Source organism: Gracilinanus agilis, chromosome 2 (genome assembly GCF_016433145.1).
Source record: "Gracilinanus agilis isolate LMUSP501 chromosome 2, AgileGrace, whole genome shotgun sequence".
In the NCBI taxonomy this organism is placed as follows: domain Eukaryota; kingdom Metazoa; phylum Chordata; class Mammalia; order Didelphimorphia; family Didelphidae; genus Gracilinanus; species Gracilinanus agilis.
The window spans coordinates 170,858,294-170,877,756 of NC_058131.1; the positions used below are offsets into that span (position 1 = coordinate 170,858,294).

At 38.0% G+C, this 19,463-nt stretch overlaps 1 protein-coding gene across 2 annotated transcripts in view; it reads right to left on the bottom strand.

Moving 5' to 3' along the window:
- Window positions 1-19,087, bottom strand: part of BAG4 (BAG cochaperone 4) — a 30,812-nt gene extending 11,725 nt beyond the window's left edge. For both annotated transcript variants that reach the window (XM_044660856.1, XM_044660855.1), the window contains exon 1: window positions 18,782-19,087. In XM_044660856.1, the coding sequence (XP_044516791.1) occupies window positions 18,782-19,087 (306 nt within the window). The remainder of the gene's footprint in view (window positions 1-18,781) is intronic.
- Between the last annotated feature and the right edge of the window lie 376 nt (window positions 19,088-19,463).

A 19,463-nucleotide genomic window follows, 5' to 3' on the forward strand; every position in this document is an offset into this window, starting at 1 on the left:
CTTCATATTTGTCCACTAAGGAAAGTTTTATGACAAAAATTAAGGATTTCACAGCACATTCAACATTTTTCAAAGATTTAATACAATACGTAAGGCAGAAGAAATATGAGCTAAGAGGGCAGAGTTCCATGTAAAGTTAAATTCCTCTTTATAATTTTCTATGGACTAAAAGGAAACTAAATTAAATGACTACTTATCAGACTTTAGTATCAATAGCAAAAAAATTTGTTGTGATTCTTTCAGATTACATGTTATCTAAAGGAGAGGTAATTAGAGGATTTACTTTAAAACTATGCCTACTTATTGGCACAGAGCATTAAGTCAGTTAGATCTGAGTTCAAATCCAAACTCACTTAGTAGGTATGGGATCTTGGGCAAATCACTTAAGCCATTTGCTTCAGTTTCCTCATCTGTAAAATAGGGATGATAATAGCATCAATCTCTCAAGGCTGCCATGAGGATCAATTAAGATAACTGTAAAACCCTTAGCACATTGCCTAGCACATAGCACTATATAAATGTTAGCGATTATTACTTTGTATATGCTTTACATTTACTTACTGATATACATTTCATACAAGAGAAGAACATAAACTCCCTGAAGACAGGCACGATTTTTATTGGTTTCTTTTCATTTTTGAATCCTAAGCACCTAACAATGCCTTAACATTCCCCAAGGGGCAAAGAATTTAGACACCAACCAATATCTCTAAAAGTATTAAGTACAACTCCGTAAGAACTGCTGGTAGGATAGATAAAAGAAGCACCTCAAAGAACATTTAAAATTTCAAAACTACTGAAGTGAATTTATAGTTTTAATGTTATCTTTCTAGTTGAACTAGCTGAGAGACAATTGACAAAACTTGATAAAATAATACAAAACTTGTTTGGGTAAATAGAAGATCTAGAATGTTAAAAGAAATAATGAAAAAAGGAGGGTTGATGGAAAATAGCAATTCTAAATCTGAAACTATATTATAAAGCAATAACTATCAAAACTATTTTAGTACTGGTTAAAAAATTGGAGATTGATAGAAGAGACAAGACAAATGAGAATCAGAAATAATAGAACTCAATAACAATATTTGTCAAATATGATTACTAAGGAAAGAACTCCCTATTTGATAATGGCCAGGAAACTAGAAAATAGCCTGGAAGAAATTAGGCTTAAACCAGCATCTTTTACCATACTCCACAATAAATTTTAAATGGACATGCAAATTGAATATTAAATATCATCACTTAAAAACTAAAAGAAAAACAGTTCATATATCTTTCAAATTTGAGAGAAAACGATGTAGGCTTAACCAAACAAGGGACAATTACAAAAGATAATAGGTAACTTGTATTAAAATTGAAAAGCTTCTGCATTAACATCAAAATCAACTGATATTGGTTTTTAAAAAAAGATATCAATGAAATATACTAGACAAAGGGAAAAACAGAAACAATGAAACTCAACTCAGTGTTTGATAAAGTAGAAAACAAATTACATTGGGAAAATATTCCTTATTTCATAAAAACTGCTGGAAAAAATTAGAAAGCAATTTTGCAGAAATTAAATTTATACCAACGCTTTATACCATATTTTACAATACATTCTAAATGATAAGATCTTAATATTAAAGATTATAGTATTAAAAAATTAGAAAAGAAACAAATCTTCTATACATCTCACAGCTATTGGTAGGAGATATATTCTTAATCAAAAAAGGAATACAAGCAATTTACAAAAAATAAAACAGGTAATTTTGTTCAAGCGAAACTGAAAAACTTCTGCACAGACAAAATTAATGCACCTAGGATAAGAAAGGAAGCAGTTCAATAGGAATGAAATAGAACACTTCCAAGCATTCCTGATAAAAAAGACCACAGCTATGTAGAAGGTTCAAACTGGAGTTCAAACACATCTTGAGAAACATAAAAAGATAAACACCATCAAAACCATTTGATTCTGCTTAAGAGTTTTAAAAAGGTAGATAGTGGAACAAAACAGACATACAACAAACAGTAATAGAAGAATACAATAACCTTGTATTTAGCAAAAATATAGATCCAGGCTATTGTAAGCAAGAAATCTCCTTTTAATAAAAACTGCTGAGATAATAGGAAAGAAGTTTGACAGAAACTACATATAGACCAATATCTTACACCATTCACCAAGATAAGATCAAAATGGATACATGATGTAGACAGAAAGGGCGATATCATAAGCAAATTAGAACAGGGAACATATTAACCATCAGATTTATGGACAGGAGAAGAATTTATGAGTAAGCAAGAGATGGAGAGCATTGTGAGATATAAAATGGTTAATTTTGAGTGCACTGAATTGAAAAGTTTTTGAACAGATAAAGCAAATGATGCTAAAATTATAAAGAAAGCAAAAAAATTTTCAGTCTCTCAGAAAGAGGTGTCACATTGAAAATATAGAGAAAAGGCAGTTTGGTGGTTCAGTCAAGAGTCAGCCACAGAGACAGGAGGTCTTGGAGTCATATCTGGCCTCAGACAACTCCTACCTGTGTGACCATGAACAAATCACTTGACCCCTAATTGCCTAAGATGGAAGAAATCAAAGCCATATATAAATGAAAAAATGCTCCTAATTGTTACTGTTTAGGGAAATGCATACCAAAACAATTCTGAGGTATCATCTCACACCCATGAGATTGGCTAAAATAACAAAAAAGTAAAATGACAAATGTTGGAGGGAATTTGGAAAAGTGGGAACACCATTAGTGTAACTGTGAAGAGCAATTTGGAATTACACCCAGAGCTATCAAACTGTGTGTATCTCCTTAGATCTCTATTTCCCAAGGAGACCAAGGAAAAAGGAAAAGAACCTAAATGTTCCAAAATATTTATATTACTCCATTTGTGCTGGCAAAGAACTGGAAATCAAAGGGGATGTCTATCAGTTAGGAATGGCTAAACAAATTATGGTACACGACTGTGTTCGAATACTATTGTAGAATATTCAAAAGAAATGATGATTAAAATTTTTTTTAAAACTTGGAAAGAACCATATGAAATTAATAAAATTAGGCAGCTGGGTAGCTCAGGGGAGTGAGAGCCAGGCCTAGAGACAGGAGGTCCTAGGTTCAAACCCAGCCTCAGCCACTTCCCAGCTGTGTGACCTTGGGCAAGTCACTTGACCCCCATTGCCCACCCTTACCACTCTTCCACCTATGAGACAATACACCAAAATTAAGGGTTAAAAAAAAAAAAAGAAATTAATAAAATTAGTAGAACCAACAGAACAATATATACAGCTATAGATTTAATAATTGAAGAATAACTTGTGAATGTGAAGTTCACCTCCTTCAAAGAATGAACTGAAAAGTAGAAATATGAAAGACATAATTTATATATTTTGCCAGATGATGCCTTGTGCGGTACAGGAAGGAAAGGAGGAGCTAAATTCTAAAAAAAAAAAAAAAAAAAAAAAAAAAAAAAAAAACACCATAAAATTAATTAAATAAATAAAAACAAAGTTATAATATATTTTTTGTTGATTGTTTTTTTTTTATTTTAAACCCTTAACTTCTGTGTATTGACTTATAGGTGGAAGAGTGGTAAGGGTGGGCAATTAGGGTCAAGTGACTTGCCCAGGGTCACACAGCTGGGAAGTGTCTGAGGCTGGATTTGAACCTAGGACCTCCCGTCTCTAGGCCTGGCTCTCAATCCAATGAGCTACCCAGCTGCCCCCCTATAATATATTTTTAAAAGGCAAACACAAATGAAAAATCACAAAGGACTAAATAAAAACAAACCTCTTTGATTCTAGAATGAAAAGATAATGTAAGTGTCCCCCTTTGAACCCTACCATCATTAGGAGTTAAAGAGGTAGTCTAATTAGACAGAAAACACTGAGTGATTCTGTTATGTCTTGATCTTAAAAGAATGGGCAGAGAGGAGGCAAGGTGTACATGGGGGTAAGGGGACGGGAAGGGGTGAAAGGAAAGTCTGGGGAAATTATCTCAGATAATTTGCGTGCTCAAGTACAAGTCTATAAATGAGGTGGGAGGGAGGAAACTAACACATGAAAATCAGTCTCATCTGAATGGGTTAAAAGGGAGAAGAATAAACATATATAGTTATATATTTATTTACATAGTTATAGGTAGAGACAGAGAGAAACATATATATATCTATACACACACAGAGAAATCTATTTTACTCAATGGGGAAATAAAGGGAAGAGATGAAGGAAAGGGGGAATTAAAAGATCAGTAAATTAAGGGAGGAATTAATACTAAGCAAAAGAAATACTAAATAAAGGTGTTCAAAATTATTTATATGTCTTTTTTTAACATTTATTATGGAAACCTGAAGGAATGTCATCAACTGGAGAATGGCTAAGCAAGTTTTGATCATATATATGTGTGTGTGTGACAGAATACTAAAAGAAATTAGGAGGACGGTTTCACTCAGGAGATTGAGTCTGACCCTAAGACAGCAGGTCCTAGATTCAAATCTAGCCTCAGACAAGTACACTATGTGACCTAGGGCAAGTTACTTAACCCTCACTGCCTAGCCCAGTGATAGCGAACCTTTTAGAGACCAAGTACCCAAATTGCACCCTCATGCCTTACCACTCTTCAAGCTCTTCTGCCTTGAAACCAATACACAGCATTAATTCTAAGAAGGAAGGTAAATATTTTATTTAAAAATTTTTATTTAATTAACTTAGAATATTTTTCCACGGTCACATGGTTCACGTTCTTACCCTCCCCTCCTCCCACCCCGCTCCCATAGCCAATGAGCAATTCCACTGGGTTTTACATATATCATTGATAAAGGAAGGTAAATATTTAAAAAAGGGGGGGGAGGGGGTCAGAGAGAATATTAGAAGATTAGTAATGTACTGGCACAAAATTGAATGAAAAGAACAAAGGGAAAAACATATACGTGAATGTCTTAGGAACTCTGACCAATGCAATGGTCAGCCATGATTCTAGAGGTCTGATACAACATAATGCATAACTCCTAATAGAGAAGTGAAACCTAATAGTGCAGAATCAGACATATATGTATGTGCATGAATATATATACATACACATATGTATAATTCCTTCCTTTTGTACATGACCAATGTGGATTTTTTTTTTGCTTGACTTATACATGGTTGTAAAAGCTTTTCTTTTCTTTCATTGTCAGTTGTGAGGTAGAGCAGTGGGGAGAGAAGGTGGATTTCTGCCAAATAAAATAAAATTTAATTTAAAAAAAAAAGGAGACAGAGAATAAACATAGACCCTAAACAAAGAAGAATCATGAGAAGGTACTCTTTACCCCATTCTTTAACAGGGGTAGGGCATCCATAGAAGGAGGCAGAACAGATATTTTCATCTTTTTTTCAATGTACTGATTTCTTTTCTGCCAATTACTTTTTTCTTCTTCTCCCCTTTTTTCCTTTTTTTAATTTAAAAATTATTATATGAGCTGGATAGCTCAGTGGATTGAGAGCCAGGCCGAGAGACGGGAGGTCCTAGTTTCAAATCTGGCCTCAGACACTTCCCAGCTGTGTGACTCTGGGCAAGTCACTTGACCCCCATGCCTACCCTTACCACTCTTCTGCCTTGGAGCCAATACACAGTATTGACTCCAAGACGGAAGGTAAGGGTTTAAAAAAAATAAAAAATAAATTATTATATGAGATAGTTCTCTGAGAGGGAGTAAGGATATGATACAAAGGAGAAATTTATAAGATGCGAAAATAAAAAACATTAATAAAGAAACAAAACTATCACCAGTAAAAATGTGGACCAACAAAAATTGAAGGACTAAACATTTTCTTCAATCCTCATGACCTTTCAAATCTCTCTATGTCCACCAAAGATAAAGCAATTTCAGCTATTTCCACATCTGTAACATCAAGAACCTAAACACACTAAATACTTGAATTAACCACAGAGGACAATAATCCCTAATTCCTAAAGCAAACCTACTCAACTTCCCCCCAAACTCCACCCCTTTCCCTTTTTCCCCCTCTCCCCACAGTACAGGCCCATCCTCTAGTTTACAACAGAATTAGGCTGAACATTCCCAGTTCTAAGTGTGCAACAGAGATTTAGCAGTTATTTGTTCAGGCTGCTATAAGCAGTATGGCAACATTATAAACCAGATAACTGGGGGAGGGGAAGAAAGACCCCTACCCCCACACAATATGCATGTGGCACTCTATGAAACCTGAGAAAAAATGCCCAGCATACATTTAGTCGATATTGTCCTCCTAGAAATCACCTGAGGCTGGTGAAAAGTGAATTGCCCAGCTTAGGAGGAAGTTTAGATTTCTTGAGATCCAAATCCCAGAGAAACCAATATCAAAGAGGAGGAAATCAAAAATTGAAAAATAGAGGAAAAAATAAGAAAAACAAGGACTGAAAATTACCAAAGATCTCAGGAAGAAGAAAATGCAATGAGCACAAGCAGATAAACCAAATGCTTTCAATAGTATAGAAAAGTAAAATAACACAATATTGGCTGGTACCAGATTGAAGTAATACATGTGGATCTCATATTATTCCTATGAAAAAAATTATTAATGTGGGCTAGATGACAGTATAATTAAATAGACTGACTGATAGTTGTTCAACTCAAAGAATAGTCATTGAGTTTGATGCTAGCTTGAAAGGAGATCTCCAGTGGAGTTCCCAGGAATCTGTGATGTTTAACATTTCTTATCAACGACTTGGATAAAGGTAGAGGTAGCATGCTTTTCAAATTAGGATTTGGCAAAGTTAGAATGGAAACTTTACACCCTTTATAGCAGAGTAAGGATCCAAAAATATTTTGGTTGCTATAACTTTGGGCTGAATTTACAAGATGCAATTTTAAAAGGATAACTTACATTTGGGTTACAAACATCACCTTCAAAAATATATGATGAGAGGGGGCAGCTGGGTGGCTCAGTGGATTGAGAGTCAGGCCTAGAGACGGAAGGTCCTAGGTTTAAATCTTGCCTCAGACACTTCCCAGCTGTGTGACCCTGGACAAGTCACTTGACCCCCATTGCCCACCCTTACCACTTTTCCACTTATGAGCCAATACACAAAAGTTAAGGGTTTAAAAAAATTTAAATTAAAAAAATAAAAATATATGATGAGAGAAACATTAGATAGCTTCTTGCTTGTAAAAGATCAGGGAATTTTATGAGTCATTTTAAGAATTTTGTTGAGTACACTGTGACAAGAACTCTTTTTTAAAATATAGGTTTGACTAGATGGCTGCTAAGGTCCCCTCTAACTCCTATGATTCTGTTATTCTATGAAAAGTTGTAAGTAAATCAACTTTAAAAATAGATAGAATCACTTTATATACAAAGAAAAGTGAATGTTTCAAAATTATAAATCAGCATTGCCCCAAAGAGGAGATGAGAGGACACCTCCCCCCATTCCTCTCAGAAATGAGATGTCCACAAATATGGAATTCTTCATATGTTTCCAGATATTTCCATGTATGAAATGGTTTTGCTAAGTTTTTTTCTTTTTCTTCTTAAAAAAGAAGCTTTAATTGTTATATGGGATTGCTGTCTGAGAACAGATAGGATACAAGAGAAAATTCAAACAATGTAAAAACAAAAGATATAAATAAATTTTGTTTTTTAACTCAGTACAGGAACACCCCCTTTCTTGAGTGCTGCTAAACTTAACACATTAGAAACATATATAGCCCCTGTTCATGCAACTTCCAAAGCAATCAATGGTAATTTTAGGCAAACATATATGAGAAATGAGTTAAAAGCCAGGAAGTGCAATGTAAATTATGTTCACAGAATAATAAACTCTTTGAGATCTTCTTGATCCATTTAGGCCAAATTCTACTATTTCTCAAGAAAATAGCAAGCTCCTGGATGCTAAATGTTATGCAACTAATACATAGTAATAATATTAAAGGCTGTACTAAAGTCTCCTGATTTTCTCTTTTAGTAAATCATTAACTGCAAGACAAATGGAACCTGTTGCTAATGGGATATGTTTAAAATGCTTAAAATGTTATTTTGAGCAGAGAGGTATAAATTTAAAGAAAATGTTCATCAACATCATAAATATGGTATCTCTAATTCCTCTGGTAAATGGTAAAAAGAAATAAAAACGAATAAACATTGGACTTGAAGTCAAGAGACTTGGCTTTTAGAACTGGTACTGGTGCTTACCAGTTATGTGAATATGGCCAAAATGTTTAAGCTTACTGAGTAGTTTATTTCCTTGTAAAATGGGAATAAAATATACTATTATACTAATATCAAATAAGCCTTGTGTGTCTAGTATAATCACTGCTTGCTCAAGATTAATAACTTTCTTAATATATTCTATTGGCTAATTAATTATTTTGGCATCTACATTCCCTAACAAAATTGGCCTATTCTTTCTTTCTTTTTTTTTTTTTTTTTTTAAGTTTTCCCTTTAACTGGTTTTAAAATCAGAACCACATTTGCCTCATAAAAGGTCCTAGGATGGGGGCAACTGGGTAGCTCAGTGGATTGAGAGCCAGGCCTAGACATGGGAGGTCCTAGGTTCAAATCTGGCCTCAGACACTTCCCAGCTGTGTGACCCTGGGCAAGTCACTTGACCCCCATTGCCTACCCTTACCACTCTTCTGCCCTAGAGCCAATATACAGTATTGACTCCAAGATGGAAGGTAAGGGTTATTTAAAAAAAAAAAAAAGTCCTAGGATAATGTTTCTTCTTTCTCTACATTTATAAACAATCTATGTAGTTTAGGAAAAATTTGTTCATGGAAAATTTTTAAGTATTTTGCTATGACACCATCTGGGATGCAAATGCTTGTTTCTTTTTGGCTTTGTAATTCTTTGATGACATCTCAAAAGTCTTATTTCTTTCTAAGATTGGTATATAAGTTTGTAATGTTTATTTCTCTATAACTTTATCAGTACTGAATTTCATTGCTTTCAATTATTTTTGATAATTTGATGAGGGGTAGGAGGTATTAATTTGCATTCCCTTAATGTGAAAATGTTTTACTCAATTATTCATATTTGTAAAAAAAAAAGGTTTTTTTTAAATGTAGAAGGGCAAAGATGGAAAGAAAAAGTGGATCTTTATTTGTTAAAAAAATAAGATTTTTTAAAAGCCATGAAGCTATGCTGACTCTATTCTGCAAGTTTTAAGAGGAAAAGAGAAAGGAAGGGAATATATTAGTGGAGAAAGGAGGAAGGGGATGGAACATGTAATTTCCAATAATCAAGTACAAACATAAACATGTAGGCAGAGAAATGAGCATTAGATGAACCTCCCTCTTATCTGAAATGGACAAAGGGAAATATATAACAGCCACACACAGAAAACATCTGATATAAACAATATGACGTAGCAATTCATCAAACTTAGAGAAATAAGCAAGGACAAAGAAGAGGAGTTGAGAGAAGATAATACTGGAGAAGAAATAGCTATAAAACAAACTTCTCCATCATGAAGGGGAATTAAAAGAGAAAATAAGAAGACTAAATAATTTAAGAGAGTACTCATTCAATGGCTAAATAAATTATAGTACTATATAATAGAATTATGCTAGAAGAAATAACATGAGACAATTTTAGAGCATCCTGGATTGTATAAATTGATGCAGAGTGAAATGAGCAAAACCAGAAGAATTAAAAAAACAAAACCTCTTACATACTGTAGTACTAATTAATTGAATAATTAATTTTAAGACAGAAGAGTGGCAAAGGCTAGGCAATGAGGTTAAATAACTTGCCCCAGGGTCAAGTAGGTAAGAAGTGTCTGAGGTTCTCTCTAGGACTGTAGTTCTACCAATTGTCAATATCCATCAATACCTAGCTGCACCCACCACCACCACCCAATTTATGTAAGGAAAATACTGTAAAGAAAAACAACTCTAAAAGACTTAAGAGCTCAGATCAGTGTAATGACTAGCTACAATTCTAGAAGATCAATATTAAAGCTCCCTACAGAAAGGTATGAGCTCTCTGAAGGCAGAGAACATCTTTTGTCTCTTTTTATATTCCTCACAATTAGCACAGTACCTGCTGCATAAGAGGAATTTAATAAATCGCTGTTTGTAATAACAACACAGTTAAACACAGTCATATCCAACTCCTAGTGACCCCATGAGACAATATAGCACACCAAGGTGGTCCATGGAGTTTTCTTGGCAAAAATGCTGGAGTGATTTGCTATTTCCTTCTCAGTAGATTAATACAAACAGAAGTTAAGTGACCTAACCACTGCTAGCTGTCTGAGGCCCAATTTGAAATCAGGTCTTCCTGACTCCTGGCCTAACACTTCCCTCCTCCAGCTAGTTGCCTCCTTAAGAATTAATAAATGTTTGCTGATTGATTGGTGGACTCAGAATACAAAATAAAACAAAATTTTAAATATGTTTGTTATAGATTCATTATGCTTGATGATGTTTGAGTTTTTTCTTTGAATTTTTAATTGAGATGGGAAGGAAAAGGGGAATTTTCTGCAACCACAACAACAAAAGAGGGCCACTGAAACCGTATTTGAAATGCTCAGAAAGGAAGAAAAGCAAGCCAGAAGGAAGAACAAAAAAAGCAAGATGGTTTAGAAAGCAATATATGGAATTACATATTTTAAAAAAGCAAATAGTATGGAAATTCAGTTTCATATACAAACTTCTTTTTTGTGTTTGGCAGTATATATAGAATTGTTTTTTATGCTGAAGTCCAGAAAAAATTATTAAATTTTTATTTATATATATAATTATTAAATTATTAAAAATATGTTTTCTTCATATTGAATTTTAAATGCCTACAGCATATCCAAATTACAAATGTCCAATATGCAGTTGGTGATGCAGGCCTGGATGAGTCACCTGTTAACAGAGAAGACTGATGAGATTACCAGAGAGAACAAAGAGAAAAAGAGGTTAGGTCAGAGGCTTGAGGTACACTCTCAAGTCTGGGGTATGATGTGGATGACATCCAATAAAGGGAATTAAGAAGCAGTCCAACAAAGGTAGAAGGGGAACAAGGAGAGAATACTGGCACTAAAACTCAGGAAGCAGAGAAAATGCATTAAGATAATGGTCAGTGCCAAACTCTGTAATAAGGTCAAGAAAGATGAGGGCTGAGGGAAAAAGACCACCAAGATGAGCACAGATCACCTTTAGTAATAGTTATAAGCTATTATAAGTTATAAGATAAATGTTGGAAGCCAGAAATTGGAATGGGATTATGGAATAAGAGAAGAGGAAATAGAGGAAAGAACGTCAGCTTTTTCTAAGAGTTTGTATATAAAAAGGATGTTCTCATCCTTTAAATGATTTTAGAGGTAAAAGTGAGGAAATATATTTCAAGTAAAAGACACAGTTTGGACAAGGCAAGGAAGCAGAAAATGTAGTGCCATATGTTATTTTAACTGGAACAGAGTGCAAATGAAAGGGAATAACATTCAGTAAGGCTGAAAAATGAGGATAACTGGGGGCCATATGTTAGGGTTAAGTGAAATCTGATAATAGGAAGGACACTGGGCTGCAAAGAACTAGAAGGTAAGAAAAGGGAATGATTAAAAGGGCAAAATGCCAGAAGAGTTGAGAGATGGGATTGAAGGGCTAGTCTTGGGAAGTAGAAAGGGCAGCTCTTGATTAGGAACTAAAGCAAAGAAGCAAATGGGAAGATGATGTCAAGTATGCTTGAGGTACAGAAGAGAGAATGGGCTCAAAAAACATCCTGTCTGAACAGCTACTGGACAAAGGTGAATAACTGTAGAGAAGTGTGGTGGCAAAGCAGGAGCAATATAACAATAGCGCAAAGGATGAGCTGAGTTCACCGTAGAGCTGAAATGGTCAACTATAGGATCAAGAAATGAAAGGAAGAAAATGAAATCTGAGAGAATCCTAAGGAATAAACTGACTGGAGGTCATGGTGAGGATAAAAAACTGGTTAGGAATAAAGACCAAGGAAAGATAAGAAGTTTTGGTCAGATAAAACAATTTTAAGTTCCTGATACTACAGTGGTTAATAACCATGACGATGAATAGGTGAGGTGAGTAAAGATTAATGGAGTTAAGAAGGTTGATGAGCTTGGTGATAGGAGTGAGAGATGGAGAAAAAATACTTTTAACGTACAGAAATATTAGTACTTATATTCAAGTAGCAGTTGAGGTGAAAGAAAAGACTAAACTAGGCAAAGAAACCTTGAGAAAAGAGAATGAGGCTGGGGGAGGAGATCAGTAGGTTATAATAACATAAAGATGAAAAATAAAATAGTACCTGCTCCCAAGGAGCTTAAATACTAATATAGAAGAAACCACACATTTTCAGAATGGTGGTGACCAGGGACATTTTTGCTTGGGAAGCTACCATATCTAGAAGGGAAGAATCTAAAATATTTTAGAAGCAGCATATGTGTATTCCTCTAAGTCCCAATGTGTCAAGAGGCAATATCAAGTGATAAGAGTGTACTGGGACTAGAGACAGGAAGATCTGAGTTAAAATCTGAGCTCAAATACTTCCTATTTGTGTGAACTTAGCAAGTTACTCTGAATGCCAGACAAAATGATCCAGCTGATCCACCAGTGAAGGAAATGCAAACCACTCCAGTATCCTTAGCAAGAAAATCAATGAAAAGGTATGATCCATGAGGTCAAAAAGAGTCAGACAAAACTCAACAAATCAATAGAAGGCATATCTTATGGTGGAAAGGGTGACCAGGCAGGAATGAAAGATTTTCTGGAGTGAGTCAAGTTATAAGGAAAAGGTCTAAGATGAAAGGAAATCTGGTAACAATAAAAGGGGCAACAGTGGGAGGCTCATAAGGCACAATGATGGAAGGGAAGGACAGAACTTGATAAAACACTTCAGAATTAGATGCATGATGTATTAGATAGGGCCTGGCATGGTACTAGAGGAGGAGAGTTTTCCCCTAGGTAGCTAATGACTCTGTATCACCAGGATAAGAAGAGAAAGAAGTGCAAGTTTATTGGTTTACATAAAATGTCATAGGTAGGCTGTGGTAGTTTTTACTAAAAGTAGAGTATAAAATCTCTTTGAGCTGAAAGAATTCCCAACTCCAAACAACTCATATTCATCATAGGAAAATCTCCTATAATATCAATAATAAATTATAATCAAGCCCCCATTTCAAAATCTCTAATAATTGAGAACTCACCACCTATCAAAGCAACCCATTCTATAGCTATAATAATTAGAAAGTTCTTAAGTTGAAATAAAATCTGTGCCTGTATCACTTTAACCTGTTCTAGTTCTACCCTCCTGGGACCAAAAATAAATAAATAATCTCTCTTCCATAACAACCCCTGAGCTATTTGAAGACAGTAGGCAATCATGTCTATGTGTTTTCGAGTCTTCAATTTTCCAAGCTAAACATATCCAGTTCCTTCAATAATCCTTCATATCGGGGCAGCTAGGTGGCTTGGTGGATTGAATTGATTACCAGACCTGGAGACAGGAGGTCCTGGGTTCAAATGTAGCCTGAGACACTTCCTAGCTGTGTGATTCAGGACAAGTCACTTAACCCCAATTGCCTAGCCCTTACTATTCTTCTGCCTTGAAACTGATACTTAGTATATATTCTAAGACAGAAGGTATGGATTTAAAAAACAACAAAACAAAAAAAAATCTTCACATGACCTGATTAGATTCCCTTCATCGCCTTGTTTGATGATCTCCTCTGGATTATCATCTCCAGGAATTAATGTCCAAGTCAAGCCAATAAGCAATTATTAAGCATTTACTCCATGTCAGTACTGTGCATACAAAGAAAGTCAAAAAAGCCCTTCCCTAAAATGTGATGACAGTTCTTACTTTCAAGGAATTCATTCTAATGGAGGATCCATTAAAAAAATGTAGAAACAAGATATAAAGAACAAATTAGGGAGAACAAAGAGAGAAAGGCAGAGAAAGGCTTATTGCAAAGGATGGGGTTTTAGCTGGGACTTGAAGGAAGCCAAAGAAGTTAGAAAACCAAGGCATGGGAGAGAGCCAGCAAAAATGTATGGATTTCAGGGATGTTATATCTTACTGCAAGGATAGTAAGGAAGCCATTGTCACTAGATAACAGTAGCTATAAAGGGAGTAAAGGATTAAAAAGATTGGAAAGGCAGAAAGAGCCCAGGTTTTGAAAGGCTTTGATAAGCTGAGTGAAGAATGGGATAGAGCAGTGATGGCAAACCTTTTAGAAACAGAGTGCCAGTGCCTACCCCTACACCACCCCCTAGACTGAGTGTTGTGCCCACAGCCCCGTAGAGACCAAGCTCAGTGCCTCTTCCCACCAACCCCCTTTACCTCATACTGGGGAGGGAGAAAGAACTCCCAACTGGGCTGCTGGATGGAGGGGCAGGTGAAGTGAGGAATGTCCTCAGCAAATGTAGAGAGGGGGAGGGGAGTGGCATGAGTATTCCACTCACTCCAGCTCTGATGCCTGTGAGCTGCCCACCTAACCCTTTGTGCATTCCTACTGGACTGCTGGGCAGAGGGGCAGAGGATATGAAAAAATGTTGTAAGGCAGGATGGAGATGGGGAGGGGAGCAGCTCTGCCCAAGTCCCTCTGCCTTTCTAGTAATGAAATGGGGTGGAGGTGGGGGAAGGGCAGCCAGGTGCCCAGAGAGTGCTCCATGTGCCATCTTTGGCACCTGTGCCATAGGCTCACCATCAATGGGCTAGAGTAAGAAGAATCTGAAGGCAGGGAAACCAATCAGCAGGCTATTTTCAATAGTCCAGGCATGTGATGATGTTGGTCTGTACAAGACAATGGCAGTGACAGAAGAGAGAAGGGAGGATATGTATATGACAAATCTGAGTTAAATGGACAGGAGTTGGCATTTGGATACAAGTGGTAAAAGAGAGTGAGAAGCCGATGATATTTGGGTTATGAACCTAGTAACTGGATTAATGGTGGTGGCCTTGAGTAATAATAAACTTAAGAGAAGGGGATAGCTTGGGAGAAAATAAAATGAGTTTGGTTTTGGCTATACTAAGTTTAAAGTATCTATGGAACATCCAGTGAGGCTAGGTAGGCAGTTGGAAATTCGAGGCTTCGACTACATATATAGCTAGAACCATCAGCACAGAAAAGGTAATTGAATCCATGGGAGCTGATAAGATCAACATCAACAAGTGAAATAATACAGACTGCCTGAGAGCCCGGAAGAATACCCATATTTAGTATGGGTGACCTGGATGAAGATCCAGCTCTTAAAAAAATCTGAGAAAGAGCAATCACCTAGGCCAGTGATGGGCAAACTGTGGCCTTTGGGCCAGATGAGGCCCCCTGAAATGTTCTATCCCTCGAAGGACATTATTCCTAATCTGATGAATACAATGAGTAGGATACAATACAATGAAACTTTGAGTGGGGGAGAGGAACACGTGAGCATGCATGGTAACAGCCAGTAGGAAGGGAACAACTGAGAAAGGATGATAGGAAGGACAACCTACTGGAGAAGATGGAAAGGAATGTTACCACATGCAGACAGAGGAGGTTGCCTAGGCAAGGACACCTTCTTCATGTAAGATGGGCAACAGATACAATAGTGGCAGAAGATATCTGGGAGATTTGGGATGAAGAAGAGGAAGCATTTGGTCAATGGCCTCAATTTTTTCAGTGTAATATGAGACAAGGTTCTTGGCCGAAAGGTTAAGCAAAGGTTGAATAAATTAAGGAAGTGTAAAAAGATCTCTTTGCTGCATTAAGGGTCCAATTAAGATTATATAACACATTATCATGAACCCAGTCAGCACATCTTTATTATACTTTTCCAGCTTTGTTCAGTAGTGCTGAAGTATCAGACAGTGGCAAATGGTGGGAGAAATCCAAGGCTGAGGCTTAGTAGGGCAAGATGGGAAACAGGATAAGGGAGGGAGGGGCCTCAAATAAAGAGGTCAATGTAGAGATGAACTGGTTCACCAAGGGGTCTAGATGGAGAAGATATGCCAATGTAGACAACCTAGGGATAAAATATAAGGGAAGAAGTCAGAGAGAGGACAAAGAAGATTTAAGATTGAAAGGCAGAGGTGTAGTGGAATGATTAGAGACTGTGATCAAACAAGGAAATTTCAGAGGTCATGAACAAGAAAATGAAACATTTGTGCATGACACAAGATCAAGGGTATGACCATGAGTGTAGCTGAGGTGCTATTGAATAGTAAATCCTGGAAAATTAGTAAAATGAAGAATTGAGAGATTAGGATGTTTAAAGGGGTGTTAGGATGTTTAAAGGAGGGTTGATGCCCCCTAGAATGAGGATAGGAGTTGAGGAAGAAAGAAAAACTGTGAGCTAAGAATTGAACTGGCTCTAAACTAAAATGCAGATTCCCCACCTACTTTTCCAAAGTTACCAAACAGTATTTGCCTTTTTAACTCTCCTGGATTTAGCTAAACTAGCCTCTCCTTATAGCCTCTCACAAATGTCATTCCACTTTCTGCTTCTTTGACTTTGTACAAGCAACCTCCTATACCTGGAATTCACTTACTCCTCCTGCCACTTAGAACCCCAGCTAAGGTGCCACATCCTGCATTCTCCATTTCCTTTTCTGATCCCCCAAATGCTAGTATGTCCCCTCTCCTCCACAATTACCTTGTATTTATATAGATTTTGTTTCTATTTCAGCACATACATCTTATTTCTTTTAAAATACTTTAAGCTGGGGGCAGCTGGGTAGCTCAGTGGATTAAGAGCCAGGCCTAGAAATGGGAGTTCCTAGGTTCAAGTGTGACCTCAGACACTTCCCAGCTGTGTGACCCTGGGCAAGTCACTTGACCCCCATTGCCTACCCTTACCACTCTTCTGCCTTGGAGCCAATACACAGTATTGACTCCAAGATGGAAGGTAAGGGTTTAAAAAAAAAAAAATACTTCAAGCTCAGGTAGAACAAGGATAGTTTCTTTTTTATCTTTATGTTCTTGGCACCTAGGAGGTGATCATCTGGTATATCATCACTACTTAATAAATGCTTTTTCATTTATCTATTGATTTTTGCCTCTTTTTGATGTTCAGTCAACAATAATATTTTTTAATGTTTTGCATTACTGTTGCTTTCAGTCAGTTAAATTTAAAAACAAAACCAAATTTGAAAATCCAAAATAGAATATTCACTCTTATCTCTTTTTAAAATCCTCAAACCTATTTAATAATTGACAACAAATACCCACATAGAATTTCTATAACATTTGTTAAACTTTGTGACATGTCAATGTATTGGGTTGTATTCATGAATATTTTAAATGATGAGGGTTATCACTTAAGAAATGTATACTGAGATAAGGAGATGGACTGGACATTTGGACAAATGAAAGAATTATAGATGGCCAGTTTTACCACACTCAGTTAGTATACACAGAATGTTAATGGAGACCAAGAAAAAGGCTTCCAGGAAGTTAGGTGGTTAAGTAAGAATATGAAAAAGAAATCATGAATGCATTGCCATTTGTACCCATGAGGGGATTCCCAAATCGATGAGATTACAGATAAACTGAAATAAAAAGTATTAAAGAAACAAAAAAGTTGGCCGGTGAAAGAAGGAAGAATTCTTTATTCTCTCTAACATGACACTGGTTTTAGCCCAGTTCTAAGGAGTCTAGAGATAATATCCAAAGCCTAGATGGAGGTTCCACCTGCTGGTCATATCAAGTCTGAAGAATTCATGGATGACTCAATCAGTCAAAATGCTGTGTAATAAGGATGGTTCCTCCAGGCCTACACTTATTCAAACACTTCCCCTTGTCTCCCACCTTCCCACAGGAGAAGCAATCTTCTAACAAGCATTTAATAGACCCACCTCCTACTTGCAAGGTAGTAGCCATGAAACCAAACCAGTCCCTGAGAACATAATTTTTCAATTTCTAAATCTACCTTGAAAGATTAAGTCTAGACCAAGTTCTCTAACCATCCTCGAACGTCACTAAACGAACACGAAAAAACGAACACACACACACACACACACACACACACACACACAAAATCACCATTGATAAGATCATGGTAGTAAAAGATAAGTCCTTTAAACAACCAAAGAAAGCTGTCCCATTTTTTCCTCTAGGCTATTCCTAGACCTTGCCAACAAATCTGTAGGACTACCTAAAAGGATGACCGGCTTAAATAAAAGATCTAGTCAGGAGGTACCAAAGCAGACTGATGAACAGATGAATGGAAAGAGAACAGAGATGCTGCAGTGATGACCCTGAGAGAGATTCTGCACTAATAGGTAGGTGGGTATTAAAAAAAAAATTGCTGATAACCTTCTAAATGGCAGGCTGGCATATTAAACAATCCAGATCCTACCACCGAAGGTCCCAGCATATAGGAGGGGCTCCTCAAAGAGAGCTGGCAACATAGTCGTCACCGCCTTCGGGGGAGGGGGTGGGGGTGGGAAGAGCCTATGCCTAGTGGTGAGGAGCAAATTCTATCAGCTATATGGGCACAGTCTGAGGTCCACTCCAGGCCCCCCTCCCACTACCTTAGGATACCTTCCCTGGGTAACCTCACCGTTAGCACGAGAATTTGTGCACAGAAGAGGGTTGCAATAAACGATTTATGATTTTTTTCAATATTGCTTGTCCCCCAATCCCTGCTCGGTGAGACATCATCACCCAGGCCACAAATCTTGTCCTTCCTCCCACCCTCCAGAAATAAGAGACTAATGAAGCTAGGATCCGTTAGAAACCCTCAAACAGTGACTCACCCCGGCGTCCTCGGGCTCCGCTGCGCGACCCCGGCCTCACCTCCCCGGGGCCAGCCCTGGGGTCCCCTCCACATCCACCCTCGCCGCGCACGGACGACCCCGGTGACCCCAGAGGCTGGCCGGTTCGGAGATTACCTGGTGGCCTCCGGCCCGGCACGGGTCCGGCCAGGCGGCTCCGCTCGGGTAATAGCCCCCGCCGCCTCCGCAGGCTCCGCAAGCGCCGCTGCCTTCTCCGGGCCACACAGCCTCCGCCGGGCCGCCTCCGCGCATCCTCCAGGGCCCAGGAGGCGGAGGGGGAGGCGGCTCGGGCCGCGACGAGGTGGGAGGCCCAGGCGGTGGCACGTCTCCAATGCTGGGTCCCGGTCCAGGCCCAGCCCCGTAGTAGCGGCTGTAGCCCGGGCCGTCGCTCGGGCCATAGCCCGATCTCCTCAGGGTAGACATTGGCTCCGCTATCCCGCCGCACTTCCCGCTCCCCCCACCCCGAGCCCAATGCGCAGGCGCCCGCGGAGGGCGAGGAACTAGCCTGGGGAAAGGGGGCGGGGAAAGAGCAGCCAATCGCCTGTCTGGCCCCTCCCCCGCGGGAGTCGGGCTCGTGGTCCATTCGCCCACCAATGAGACAGGAGAGGAGATTGTTCGTGGGTTTATGCTTGTTTGGGCCAGCCTGCATGAATTGGGATGGGGGAGCAGAGAAATGGAAGAGGCACGTTCTTCTTCTGCTTAAAGAAGAAGACTCATGTCCCACTATCTAGTGCGGCCCAAGTTACATCTCTTCCTACATCTCTACCCCTTCTTTACTGAAGGCCTGCAGCGGACAACC